This window comes from Rhinoraja longicauda, chromosome 34 (assembly GCF_053455715.1).
Source record: "Rhinoraja longicauda isolate Sanriku21f chromosome 34, sRhiLon1.1, whole genome shotgun sequence".
NCBI lineage: Eukaryota > Metazoa > Chordata > Chondrichthyes > Rajiformes > Arhynchobatidae > Rhinoraja > Rhinoraja longicauda.
Window position 1 is genome coordinate 14325480 of NC_135986.1, and position 13840 is coordinate 14339319.

The 13840-nt window shown below is 55.4% G+C and overlaps 1 protein-coding gene across 1 annotated transcript; it reads left to right on the forward strand.

Annotated features, from left to right (window-relative positions):
- Positions 1-6279: 6279 nt before the first annotated feature.
- On the forward strand, positions 6280-6690 carry LOC144609586 (histone H3-like). The gene has a single exon (XM_078428091.1). It carries the CDS (start codon positions 6280-6282, stop codon positions 6688-6690), a length of 411 nt encoding a protein of 136 aa, XP_078284217.1.
- The last annotated feature ends 7150 nt before the right edge of the window (positions 6691-13840 follow it).

The window sequence follows — 13840 nt, forward strand, 5'->3', positions numbered from 1 at the left end:
ACAACTACCCCTTTATTCGAACACAAAACAAAGGCTCTTCTAAGAGCCGCCCACAGCCTCACAGAGAGAGCAGTGACTCGGGAGTGAGAGTAGATGCAGATTGTAATGTGCTTTATGAAACGAGTTATTCGACCACTGAACACAAGAGTGTTTGGCTTGATCACTGCGGTCATTAAAAATGCAAATAACATCGGCAGCCGACAGTAAAAGATCACACACAAGGCGATGTCAGTTTCCCTTTAACCTTTATACCTCATGATTACTGCAGCAACAGGAGGGTCGACTCGAAACCGTTCTCTGGGTAACCGTCGCTTATTTCCAGTCACGAGCAGAGCTGAATTCCGTCTGCACCGGGATCCGATCTGGAAATCCGCGCCGCATATCCGACAGAAACTGAATTTATTCAGAAATATCAATAAAATACCGTCCTCGGTTCCCGACTGCTGTGAAATTGGCGGCAATTTAAAATTCAATCCGCAACCAATGATACTGCAGTCCGTGCTCTCTGGTTGGCTGAGCTTCACCCACCCCACCCGCCGGTCACAAATCTCTATCCCCCCCCCCCCCCCCCCCCGGCCTCAGACCTTCTGAAACCGCCGCCTGATGCTGACAGACCTGCAGCCACTCGCAGACATGGGACACCGTGAGTGAGCATTTGTGCTCCAGCCATTCAGAGGCTGTGGGCCGGCGCTTCACCAACGCTTTAAAAGCCGGTCCCAGAGCCGGCTCCGTCATTTCAGCGCCTGTGTTTCAAGCTGTGCTCCGACTGTTGAAGGAGAGTCGGCCTTTTGGCTAAGATCAAGTGTAGTATCTGTTCTTGCACAACCCTAATGTTCTTATAAGAACAGTATAAGAGCAGTATCTGTATTGAGGCGTGGATCATTGACGAGGAGCGGAGGTCAGGAGCACGAGTCTGGTTTAGGGGTGGATCCATGCTGGTTGGGTAACCAACCTAACACCCTTATCCAGGTGGGATGGCAGCAGCAAGTGGAGCTGGAGGGCAGTGTATCTGGAATACCCTGCGAGTATCGGTGAAGGACCTCAGGGAGGGGACCCCTTTCTCAAGAAGGTGCTGCTGGAGGCCTGTGGATTCAAGGCCGGGGACATCTTCTGCCTCCAGGACTTCCCAGGTAACGGATATTTTGACGTTACCTTCCAAAACAGGCGGGATGGCAGAAGATGCTGCAGGACTTCCGGGAGAAGGGGGATGAAGCCCCGCTGTCGCTCCTGAAGGTGCAGCCGCTCTTCACCCTCCCCACCCAGAGGGAACGGATGGTCACGGTGCACATGTTCAACCCACATGTGCCCGTCGTGGATGTCCTCACCTTCCTCGCACCCTATGTCGAAGGGGCAGGGAACTGTGTGGACATAAAGGACTTGTTCGGGATCTGGACGAGCAAGAGGCAAGTGAAGGTGAAGCTGATGGTGGACGGGAAGGGATTCATCATCCACCCTCCCTCGGTGTTCGCCATCAGAGGGAACCGGGGCTACATGACTTACGCGGGGCATACAGGGTGTGCAGGAAATGCAACAAACCTGGGCACGTGGCGGCAGAATGCAGGACAGTCGTCTGCAGAAACTGCAAACTAGAAGGCCACGAGACAAGGGAATGTAAAGAAAGTAAGAGCTGCAACCTGTGTGGGGAGGGAGGCCACCTTTACAGGGCCTGCCCTAAAAGAGCAAGCACTTATGAACAGGCGATAAAAGGGGCCGCTGCCAGCACCCCCAGGGTGGTCGAGACATCTCCTACCACGGCAAAAGCCCAAATAGGAAAGGAGAGCAGGGGCGATGACAGCGCGACCACCTCGAGCCCCCAACCGCCAGACAGAGCCCCCCAGCCACCTGCCCACGAGGGCGAGTCGATGGAAGAGGGGGAACAGGAAGAGGAGGATTGGAAGTTGGTACAGTCGAGGAAAACCCTGAAGGCTCTGTGCACAGAGAAAAAGCCGGAGGGAGCAAGCAAGCCCCAAAAAAGAGTCCTCTCCCAGGACGAGGCCAGCAACCTCTCCTCGTCGGAGGATGAGGCGACCGGGAGGAGCCGACAACGGAGGCAGAGGAAGAAAACGGGGGAGGTGGAAGGTAAGAGGAAGAACATGTCTGTTGTCCCCCAGCCCCAGGAGACTGGGAGCAGTGCCAACGGGCCCCAGGAGACTGGGAGCAGTGCCAACGGGCCCCAGCCCCAGGAGACTGGGAGCAGTGCAGCGGCCAATGGGTCCCAGCTCCGGGAAACGGGGAGCGGCACAACGGCCAATGGGCCCCAGCTCCGGGAGACCGGGAGCAGTGCGGTGGCCAATGGGCCCCAGCTCCAGGAAACTGGGAGCAACGCAGTGGCCACGCCAGAAAATTCACCCTGGGCTGAGCAAGCCACCAGCCAGTACCAGTACCTGTGCCACAAAAATGTGCTGGAACTCAGCCAGATGATGTGCATGCGGGAGGAGAAGGACGGCCTGGAACTCTAAAGGACAATGGAGCTGAAACTGGCATCCTTAAAGGTGCGCAGTGTGAAGAACACTGCGCGATGTGTCAACGCCTTGCAGTACCTGGCCAAGGTAAAGGCGGATGTGACTTTTCTACAAGAGTGCGGGCTGCCACACCTTCGCTGCTATCGGAGGTGGTCGCGATGGTGGCCCCACGGACTGTCGGTATGGTCGGGGGGCAACGATTGTCGTGCGTCCGGTCTGGGGATCTTGCTGCGGGGAGGGGGCTTCACCATCACTGAGGTAAGGGAGGTGGTGGGGGGGCGTCTCTTGGTCGTGGATGTTATGTACCGTGGTTCTCCACTCCGGCTGATTAATGTGTATGCCTCACCCAGGTGGAGCGAGCGGTTGGCCGTCCTCCAGCAGCTCCCACCGCTGCTGGCCACGTCTAGACCGCTCGTTCTGTCCGGTGACTTCAACTGCATCATCGATGCGGCTGGACGATCCGGCAGTGCCAACCACAGACTGGACGGCACCTCCAAACTCCTGGTGGAGACGGTCAAAGATGCAAAACTGCGCGACGCCTTCAGTGACCCTGCAGGCGAGGCCCAGCCACGGTTCACCTGGTCAGGACCGAACGGTTCAGCCCAGTCCCGGATAGACTTCCTCTTCACATCGAGGGCCGTCACGGTCAGACACACCGACCTCGCGCCAGTGTTCTCTGACCACTGCCTCCTTCAGGCCACCTGTCACCTACAGGAGGACCGGAAGGCGAGCAGAGGGACGTGGAAGTTAAATGTGGAGCTGTTGACCCCGGAGAACGTTGAGGAGCTAAAGAGGGACTACGCATGTTGGAGAACTGTGAGGCCCCTCTTTGACTCCCCGACACTCTGGTGGGACGCAACAAAGGAGAACATCAAGAAGTTCTTCGTCTCCAAAGGTGTTCAGAGAGCAAGACAGGGTAAGAGGGAATTGTGTCAACTCCAGACAGATTTGCAGCAACTGCTCCTTCTGCAGAGGAGAGGGGTGGATGTGAGGGAGGAACTGAGAGAGTTGAAGGGCCGGCAAGCTCGGCTCTTTACCTCTGAATCCTCCAAGATCATCTTCCGGTCCAGGGTCCGCCATGTTGAGCAGGATGAGACGTGCTCACGTTTCTTCTTCCATAAGGTTCACAGGGGGAGCTCTGTGATCAAAAGCCTTAGGGAGGAGGACGGCTTGGTAACATCCTCGCAGACAGACATGCTAAAGATCTGCAGATCCTTTTATAAGGATCTGTACGATAAAAAGACCACAGACAGCACCGCCTCCCAAAACTTCCTGTCATCCATCACGGACGTCTTGGACGACAGCAAGCGGGAGAGTCTGGACCAACCACTGACCCTGGAGGAGCTGACTGGCTCCATCTGTTCCTTTGACTCGAGTAAAACTCCCGGAGGCGATGGCTTACCGGCAGAGTTGTACTCGGCTCTGTGGGACTGACATACTTCTAGCCGGCAGCATGTCAGACTCTATGAGGAAGGGCAGCATCATCCTGATCTACAAGCAGAAGGGGGAGATGAATGACATAAGGAATTGGAGACTCATCACATTGTTAAATGTAGACTACAAGATCCTGTCTAAGGCCATCGCCAACCGGGTCAAGTCTGCTCTGGGACAGGTGATCCACCCGGACCAAACCTGTGCTGTACCTGGCAGGAAAATCTCAGACAGCCTGGTGCACACGTACATGAGAGACGTGCTCTCCAAAATGGGCTTTGGGGAGGGAATCAGGAAGTGGATACAACTGCTCTACACCGATATCTGTAGTGCAGTCCAAATTAATGGGTGGGAATCAGACAGCTTCCCTGTCAGGTCTAGAGTCAGGCAGGGTTGCCCTCTCTCCCCTGTCTTGTTCGTCTGTTGCATTGAACCCTTTGCCGAATCCATCAGGAAGGATGTGAGCATAAGAGGAGTGACATTGCCCGGCAGTGGGGGCACTCAGGTTAAGGCCTCCCTGTACATGGACGATGTCGCCATCTTCTGCTCGGATCCAGGGTCGGTCCGCAGACTGATCAGCGTCTGCGACCAGTTTGAGTTGGCCACGGGGGCCAGGGTAAACCGCAGGAAGAGCGAGGCCATGCTCTTTGGCAACTGGCCCGACCGATCTTCCTTCCCCTTCACCATCAAGCCTGACTTCCTGAAGGTGCTGGGGATCTGGTTCGGGAAGGCTGAGGCATGTAACAAAAATTGGCTGGAGCGGATAGCCAAGGTGGGGAAGAAGCTGGAGCTGTGGAAGCAGCGCTCCCTCTCCATCACGGGGAAAAACCTGGTCATCAGGTGTGAGGTGCTCTCGGGGCTGCTGTACTTGGCGCAAGTGTGGCCCGTCCCTCCCTCCCACGCCAAGGGGATCACCCGGGCCGTCTTCCGCTTCATCTGGGGGTCGGCGATGGACCGGGTGCGACGAGCCACAATGCACAAGTCGGCAGACAACGGGGGTAAAAGCGTGCCCAACGTCGCCCTCATTCTGATGGCCACCTTCGTGTGTGGCTGCATCAGGCGGAGCATAGAGCCAAGGCACGTGGGCACCAAATGCCACTACCTGCTGAGGTTCTACCTGTCCCCGGTGTTGCAAAGGATGGGCCTGGCGAAGATGCCACGCAATGTGCCAGTCAGCTGGACATTGCCGAACCATCTGTCGTTTGTGGAAAGGTTCTTCCGGACCAACACCTTTGACCACAAGTTATTCGGGCTGTGGTCAGCACGGAACGTCCTGCAGGCACTGCAGGGGAATGACTCCATGGATCTTGTGGCGTGGTTCCCAGAGCAGACTGCCCAGCTTGTCTGGCAAAATGCCTCATCGCCAGAACTCACCAACAAGCACCAAGACCTGGCTTGGCTGGCGGTGAGGGGAGCCCTCCCAGTCAGATCCTTCCTGCACCGCCGGAACCTCACTACCAGCACACGCTGCCCTCGGGACGGCTGCTACGGAGAGGAGACGGTGGCCCACCTCTTCACAGAGTGGATTTGCCAAGAGAGTCTGGAGAGGTCTGCAGGGGTCCCTGTCACGATTCATTCCGAGCAGCTCCGTCACAGAGGACTCTGTGATCTACGGACTGTTCCCAGGGACGCATTCCGAGACTGACATCGAGTGCTGCTGGAAGGTCATCAACTCGGTGAAAGACGCTCTTTGGTCTGCCCGAGCTTTGTTGGCCTCCCAGCGGAGCGAGATGTCCGTCAAGGAATGTTGCCGACTGGCCCGCTGCAGACTGCAGGAGTACGTGCTGACGGACGCACTGAAGCTTGGTGCAGCCAACGCCAAGGCCCTGTGGGGGAGGAGCACAGTCTAGGATCCTTCCGCTGCTGGACATGGGGGGCAGGGTGTGGTGGAGAGAGACGCCCCTCCAAATAAGGGATACTGGGTAAATGTATGTAAATGTCTAAATGAATGCTGGGTAAATGTATGTAAATGTCTAAGTGAATGCCTGTATCGAATGTAACCTCCGGAAATGTCGGATGGGCCTGTTTAAAAATATGTTTTGTGAATGATATTTATTATTTGAATAAAGTATTTTTTTTTATATTAAAAAAAAAAAATGTTGAAGGAGAATGGCCCGGACCAAAGCTTGGTGCAGCCAACGCTAAGGCCCTGTGGGGGAGGAGCACAGTCTAGGGTCCTTCCGCTGCTGGACATGGGGGGGGCAGGGTGTGGTGGAGACGCCCCTCCAAATAAGGGATACTGGGTAAATGTCTGTAAATGTCTAAATGAATGCCTGTATCGAATGTAACCTCTGGAAATGTCGGATGGGCTTGTTTAAAAATATGGTTTGTGAATGATATTTATTATTTGAATAAAGTATTTTTTGATATAAAAAAAAAAAAGAGAATGGCCCGGACCAAGCAGACAGCGCGCAAATCGACCGGAGGGAAAGCTCCTCGCAAACAGCTGGCGACCAAAGCGGCGCGGAAGAGCGCTCCAGCCACGGGCGGAGTGAAGAAGCCTCATCGCTACAGGCCCGGCACCGTGGCTCTGAGGGAAATCCGGCGCTACCAGAAATCCACCGAGCTGCTCATCCGCAAACTGCCCTTCCAGCGCCTGGTGCGGGAGATCGCTCAGGACTTCAAGACAGACCTGCGCTTCCAGAGCTCGGCCGTCATGGTCCTGCAGGAGGCCAGCGAGGCTTACCTGATGGGGCTCTTTGAGGACACCAACCTGTGCGCCATCCACGCCAAGCGAGTCACCATCATGCCCAAAGACATCCAGCTGGCCCGCCGCATCCGTGGGGAACGCGCCTGAACCCCACCTCCACCAAGGACAACAAACGGCTCTTTTAAGAGCCACTAACCCGGCAGAAGAAAGTGCTGCGCCTTTGTCTTAATGTAATGTTTATCCCCACTCTGACAATAGAGGAGACCTAGGACAGAAAGGTCATCATGGCAACAGGAAAGAGTATGGGTTTGTTTAGCAACCAGGTGGACAGCAAAGGTGTTCAGCGACACAATCACCCAGTCCAATGTAATAGAGATAGACTTCGGGGATAGAGCCAGAGTACACCTGGAACATGGATTGTTCGACGTCCCCTACAAAGAGGCAGGCATGGCTGGGGCCCATGCGGGTGCCCATAACTATGCCTTTGCCTTGGAGGAAGTGGGAAGAGTCAAAGGAGAAGTTGTTAAGGGTGAGGACCAGCTCCGTTAGGCAGAGGGTATTAGATGTTTCTGCAGTTCAGGAAGAAACGGAGGGCTTTAAGGCCTTTCTTGTGGGGGATGGAGGTGTAGAGTGACTGAACATCCATAGTGAAGTTGAGGGAGTGGGGGCTAGGAAATTGGAAGTCATTAAAGAGAAGAAGGGCGTGTGAGATATCTTGGACATTGGTCAGGAGATTGGACCTGGGAGGATAGGATGGAGTCGAGATATGTGGAAAATATTTCAGTGGGACAGGAGCAGGCAGAAACAATGTGTCTGCCAGGGCAGTTGTGATGATAGATTTTGGGGAGAAGGTAAAACCAGGCTGAGTGGGGGTGGGAAACAATGAGGTTGGAGACTGTGGAAGGCAGACAGCCAGAAGTGATAAAATTAGAAATGGTCTGTGAAATTATGACCTGGTGTGTGGGATCATGGTCCAGGGATGGGTAGGAAGAGGGGTCCTAGAGCTGGCACTTAATATGTTGTTTTCTAGAATAGATTATGGGATGCCTGCTTTCAAAACAACAGACTGCAGTCACTAAAAGTCAGTCACTTCACAATTAAAACAACAACAGCAACAAACACAAACATCTTGTTCACGTTAATCCACTCTGAAGGGATAGATCACCAAGAGAAGTGTATGAAGATAGAAACAAACTAACGAGGAAGGAGAGGATGAAGTTTCCGTTTCAATGGAATGGGTAAGAATGCAGAGCAACACAATAGACAATAGTTGGCAATGTCAAGTCAAGTCAATTTTATTTATATAGCACATTTAAAAACAACCCACGTTGACCAAAGTGCTGTACATCTGATTAGGTACTAAGGAAAAAATGAAACATACAGTAGCACACAAACATAACAGCACATACAAAACAGTTCACAGCACCTCCTCAATGGGCCTCAAACGCTAGGGAGTAGAAATAGGTTTTGAGCCTGGACTTAAAGGAGTCGATGGAGGGGGCAGTTCTGATGAGGAGAGGGATGCTGTTCCACAGTCTAGGAGCTGCATCCGCAAATGTATTGTCAGGGCACAGACCTTTACATCAGCAGGCATTGTATTCTCAGGGTGTAGACCCATAACATACATTCATTCTCGTTGCTCCCCCTCTGTGTTTAGCAACATGCTCTCTCGTTGCTCCCCCTCTGTGCTTAGATTGGGATAACATATGATGAGCTTTTGATGGCTCTGGTCCTGTACTTGCTGGAGTAGAGAAGGATGAGGGGGACCTCAATGAAACTTACAGAATAGTGAAGATATTGATGAGCAAGTTTGCAGATGATGAAGAAGTGGGTGGATTTGCAGATTGTGAAGATAATACCGCTCGTTTGGACTCACTACATTGGTGACCTCGAACGTAAGAAGCAAGCAGCAGCATGTCACAGGCGGGAGCGAGCACGGGTGAGATTCATCTACCGCCGTTCTGGGCCCATCAGCCGCACATGTGGTTTGTGCAGGCAGAATCACAGTTCCATCTTAAAAAGGTGGAGGAAGACCAGGAGAAGTACCACCACCTGGTGAGCTGTCTGCAGGCGGAGGTGGCTGCGCGGGTCAGCCGATACCTGACCAGTCCACCCCAAACGAACCAGTACGTGGGGCTCAAGAAGCTCCTGCTGCGGACCTTCGGCTGGGCCCAGAACCAGCGGGCTCTGAAGCTCCTCCATTTGCCAGACCTGGGGCAGCGGCTGCCGTCGGAGCTGATGTCCGAGATGCTGACTTTGGCGGGCGACCATCAGCCATGCATGATATTTGAAGCGGCCTTTCGGGAGAAGCTACCTGGGGACGTCAGGTTGGTGTTGGCGGACGTCTCTTTTGAAGATCCGGTAGCGTTCGCCGAGAAGGCCGACACGCTCGTTAGGGAGCGCAACACCCGAGACGGCTCCGTTAACCGGGTCTCGAGGCCCAGCGGCAGTCGGGGGTACGGCCGGGAGAGCGACGCATCGGCCGCTATTTCGCAGTCGGCCCGCCAAGAGAGGGCGGCGGCGCCTGTTCATTGGTAGCGGGCTCGACCAACAGAGCCGGATAGGCGTGGCTGGTGCTCTTTCCATCGGCGGTGGGGCAGCGAGGCACGCAGCTGTAGATCCCCGTGTTCGTTTCCGGGAAACGCCTGGGCCGATCGACTGTAGAGGCAGTCTCGATTGGCCGTAACCACCGCCTCTACGCTACGGATGAGAGTACCGGGATCGTTTTCCTAGTGGATACGGGAGCGGTCGTAAGTATTGTGCCCCCCTATGACTGTGAAGTTCGAGTGGGGGAAAAGGGCCCGCCCCTAATTGCAGTGAATGGTAGCACCATCCGTACATACGGTAAAAGGACTATGTCCCTGTCCTTTGAGTCCAGGACTTACCGTTGGGAATTCATCGTTGCGGATGTGGGCCAGGCCATATTGGGTGCAGATTTTCTATGGGCGTTTTCTTTGGTCGCAGACGTCCGAGGGAGGGGTCTGCAGCCCTCGGCTGATGTACGGCCTCGGGGTACTGGACCAGAGGCTTCTACAAGCGCCGCCCCACCCAGCCTAGTTATCCAATCCATTACCACGGCTCCCGGTCAGTTCGATGCGGTCCTAGCCGACTTCCCGCAGCTCCTCGTCCAGCGTTTTGATTCACCTTCGGAGAAGCACGGGGTCGTCCATTTCATCCCAACCGAGGGGCCGCCGGTTTTTGCCCGGGCACGGCGCCTCCCACCCGACAAGCTGGCCAGGGCGCGAGAGGAGTTCCTAAACTTGGAGAGGTTGGGAATTATTCGGCCTTCGAGTAGTCCGTGGGCCTCCCCCTTGCACATGGTTTCCAAAGCGTCTGGGGGGTGGAGACCATGTGGTGACTTCCGTCGACTCAACGCGGCAACACGGCCGGACCGCTATCCGATTCCACACATTCAGGACTTTTCAGCTAGCCTGGAGGGGGCGACAATATTTTCAAAAATTGATTTGGTGCGGGGATACCATCAGATCCCGGTCCACCCGCCGGACATTCCAAAAACAGCGACCATTACTCCGTTCGGACTGTTTGAGTGGTTGCGTATGCCTTTCGGCCTTAAAAATGCAGCTCAGGCATTCCAGAGTCTGATGGACCGGGTGGGTCGAGGGTTGCCGTTTGTCTTTATTTATCTTAACGATATTTTGATTGCCAGCCGTTCGGTCCAGGAGCACTTGGTCCACCTCCGCACGGTGTTCCAGAGGCTGCAAGACCATGGCCTGATTCTCCATCCGGACAAATGCCAATTCGGCCTGTCCGCGGTGGATTTTTTGGGTCACCGGGTTACTCCGGCCGGTGCCACTCCTTTACCAGCTAAGGTGGACGCGGTCCGCTCTTTCCCCCGCCCGACTACCATCAAGGGCTTGCAGGAATTCGTGGGCATGGTCAATTTCTATCATCGGTTCGTGCCTGCAGCAGCTCGGGTTATGCGCCCCCTTTTTCAATGTCTCGCGGGTAACCCCGCTGAGTTGGTATGGTCCGTAGCTGCGGAGACGGCTTTTGTTGCGGTCAAACAGGCCCTCGCCAACGCCACCATGCTGGTGCACCCGCGCTCCTCCGCCCCCACAGCTCTGACGGTGGATGCCTCAGACGTGGCGGTGGGTGGGGTTTTGGAGCAGCAGGTCGACGGTAATTGGCAGCCTCTGGCATTTTTCAGCAGGCAGCTCTCTCGAGCGGAGCTCAAGTACAGTGCGTTCGATAGGGAGCTCCTGGCCCTTTATTTAGCAGTCCGCCACTTCCGTTATTTTTTAGAAGGCCGTTCTTTCGTGGCCTACACCGATCACAAACCTCTGACATTCGCTTTTGCTAAGGTTTCTGATCCGTGGTCGGCTCGCCAGCAGCGGCACCTAACCCTGATTTCGGAGTTTACGACCGATGTCCGTCATATTGCGGGTAGACTGAATGCCGTTGCTGATGCCCTGTCCCGGCCGGCCATTCCCTCCGTAGCCGTGGTTGGTAAACAGGTGGATTTCCAGGAGCTAGCGGAGGCTCAGCGCCTGGAAGGGACTGCCGCGGTGTACGCCTCCACAACCTCGGGACTGCGTTTGGAGCAGGTGGCGTGTGGCCCCACAGGTACCAAGTTGTGGTGTGACGTTTCCCTCCCACGCCCTCGCCCGGTGGTGCCTGCTGCTCTGCGGCGTAAGATTTTTGAGGCCATTCATGGCCTGGCACATCCGTCCATCAGGGCGACTTCAGCCATGGTGGCTGACCGGTTTATCTGGCATGGCCTGCGAAAGCAGGTGGCAGCCTGGGCACGCGCCTGCATTCCGTGCCAGACCTCCAAAGTCCATCATCATGTCCAGCCCCCATACCAGAGATTTGAGGTTCCCCCCGTCCGTTTTTTCCACATTCATGTGGATTTGGTGGGTCCATTGCCCTATTCTAGGGGTTACACTCACCTACTGACGGTGGTTGATCGGTTCACTCGTTGGCCGGAGGCGCTCCCGTTGTCGGACACCTCGGCGGCCTCCTGTGCACGGGCCCTGGCGTTGCATTGGGTGGCTCGTTTCGGGGTCCCGGCTATTATCACTACGGATCGGGGGGCCCAGTTCACTTCGTCCCTCTGGGCCGCGTTGGCACAGCTGTATGGCTCGCGCTTACAGCAGACCACCGCCTATCATCCCCAAGCCAACGGGATGGTTGAGCGTTTCCATCGGCAGCTGAAGGCGTCCCTCTGTGCTCGCCTGACTGGCTACGATTGGGCTGACCAGCTGCCTTGGGTCCTCCTCGGCATTCGTACGGCCCGCCCGTCCGTTTTTTCCACATTCATGTGGATTTGGTGGGTCCATTGCCCTATTCTAGGGGTTACACTCACCTACTGACGGTGGTTGATCGGTTCACTCGTTGGCCGGAGGCGCTCCCGTTGTCGGACACCTCGGCGGCCTCCTGTGCACGGGCCCTGGCGTTGCATTGGGTGGCTCGTTTCGGGGTCCCGGCTATTATCACTACGGATCGGGGGGCCCAGTTCACCTCGTCCCTCTGGGCCGCGTTGGCACAGCTGTATGGCTCGCGCTTACAGCAGACCATCCCCAAGCCAACGGGATGGTTGAGCGTTTCCATCGGCAGCTGAAGGCATCCCTCTGTGCTCGCCTGACTGGCTATGATTGGGCTGACCAGCTGCCTTGGGTCCTCCTCGGCATTCGTACGGCCCCGCGGGCTGAGCTGGGCACATCTTCGGCTGAGCTCGTCTACGGTTCGCCCCTGCGGGTGCCAGGCGACATTCTCCCTTCCACTCCCGCCTTGCCGCCATCCGTCACGTCAGTCTTGGGCTCCCTCCGGGAACGGGTGGGTTCTCTGGCTCCAGTCCCGACCTCCAGTCACGGAAGCACAGCAGTTCACGTTCCGTCGGAATTGCGGAACTGTGATTTCGTGTTTCTTCGGAAAGATTGCCACCACCCCCCTCTCCAGCCGGTTTACCAGGACCCGTTCCAGGTGCTCAAAAGAGGGACTGTAACCTTCACCTTGCAGGTAGGAAATCGTCAGGAGCTTGTTTCAGTGTCCCGTCTCAAGCCGGCCCATTTGGACCAGGACCTCCCCGTGTCGGTGGCTCAGCCGCCGCGCCGGGGCCGGCCTGTGGCTGCTCGACTGGTCCCGCCAGCGGCGCCCAGTTTACCACCTCTTGGGCCTCCGCCGCCTATGGTTGGGCCCGGGCTGCCGTTGTTGATCAAGTGCCCCCCGTCACCTACACCCTCCGCTCCAGTGGACCCCCCATCGCCTCCAGCGGCAGCGTCCACCCCGCCTCCTGTCACGCTGGGGGTATCGGTTTCCCCCCTCCGTACACATTCTGGGCGGGAGGTTCGGGCGCCCGTGAGGTATGGTTTCGAGGGTTCTGGGGGGGGGGTCATGTAGGGACATAGGGATTGGCCAGGTAGTAGAACCCTCGGATTGGTTTACGGTCACGGGGTGAGGGAGCGCGGGGTATTTAAATGCCTGGCGCCAAACTGTAGATAGAGATTAAATTAGTGAGCGAAGTTAGTGTAGTCCAAGAAGAAGTGCGTTGCGTTTGTCACGGGTTTTATACCAATAAAGTATTTGGATAATACCGCTCGTTTGGACTCACGACAAGGTGTTGTATTTTGGGAAGTCTAACATGAGCAGGACCCACTGTGATTGGTAGGGCACTGGGTAGTGTTGTAGAACAGAGGGATCTAGTCGTGCAGGTGCATGGTTTCTTGAAGGTGGAGTTGCAGGTGGATCGGGTGGTCAAAAAAGGCTTTTTGCACATTGGCCTTCATCAGCCAGAGTATTGAGTAGAGAAGTTGGGAGGTCATGTTGCAGTTGTATAAGTCATTGGTGAGGCTAGATTTAGATTATTGTGTTCAGTTCTGGGCACCGTGTTATAGGAATGATGTTGTCAAGCTGGAAAGGGTGTAGAGAAGATTTACGTGGATGTTGCCAGGACTAGAGGTTCTGAGCTATAGGCAGAGGTTGAGTAGGCTGGTACTCTATTCCTTGGAGCGCAGGAGCATGAGGGATGATCTTATAGAGGTGTAGGAAAATAACTGCAAATGCTGGTACAAATCGAAGGTATCACAAAGTGCTGGAGTAACTCAGCAGGTCAGGCAGCATCCAGGAGAGAGGGAATGGGTGACGTTTCGGGTCAAGACCCTTCTTCAGACTGGTGTGTAAGACTTATAGAGGTGTGCAAGATCATGAGACGAATAGATCGGGTCTCTTGCTCAGAGTAGATGAATCACGGTCCAGAGGACATAGGTTTAAGATGAAGGGGAAAAGATTTAATAGGAATCTGAAGGGTAACTTTTTCACCCAAGGGTGGTAGATGTAT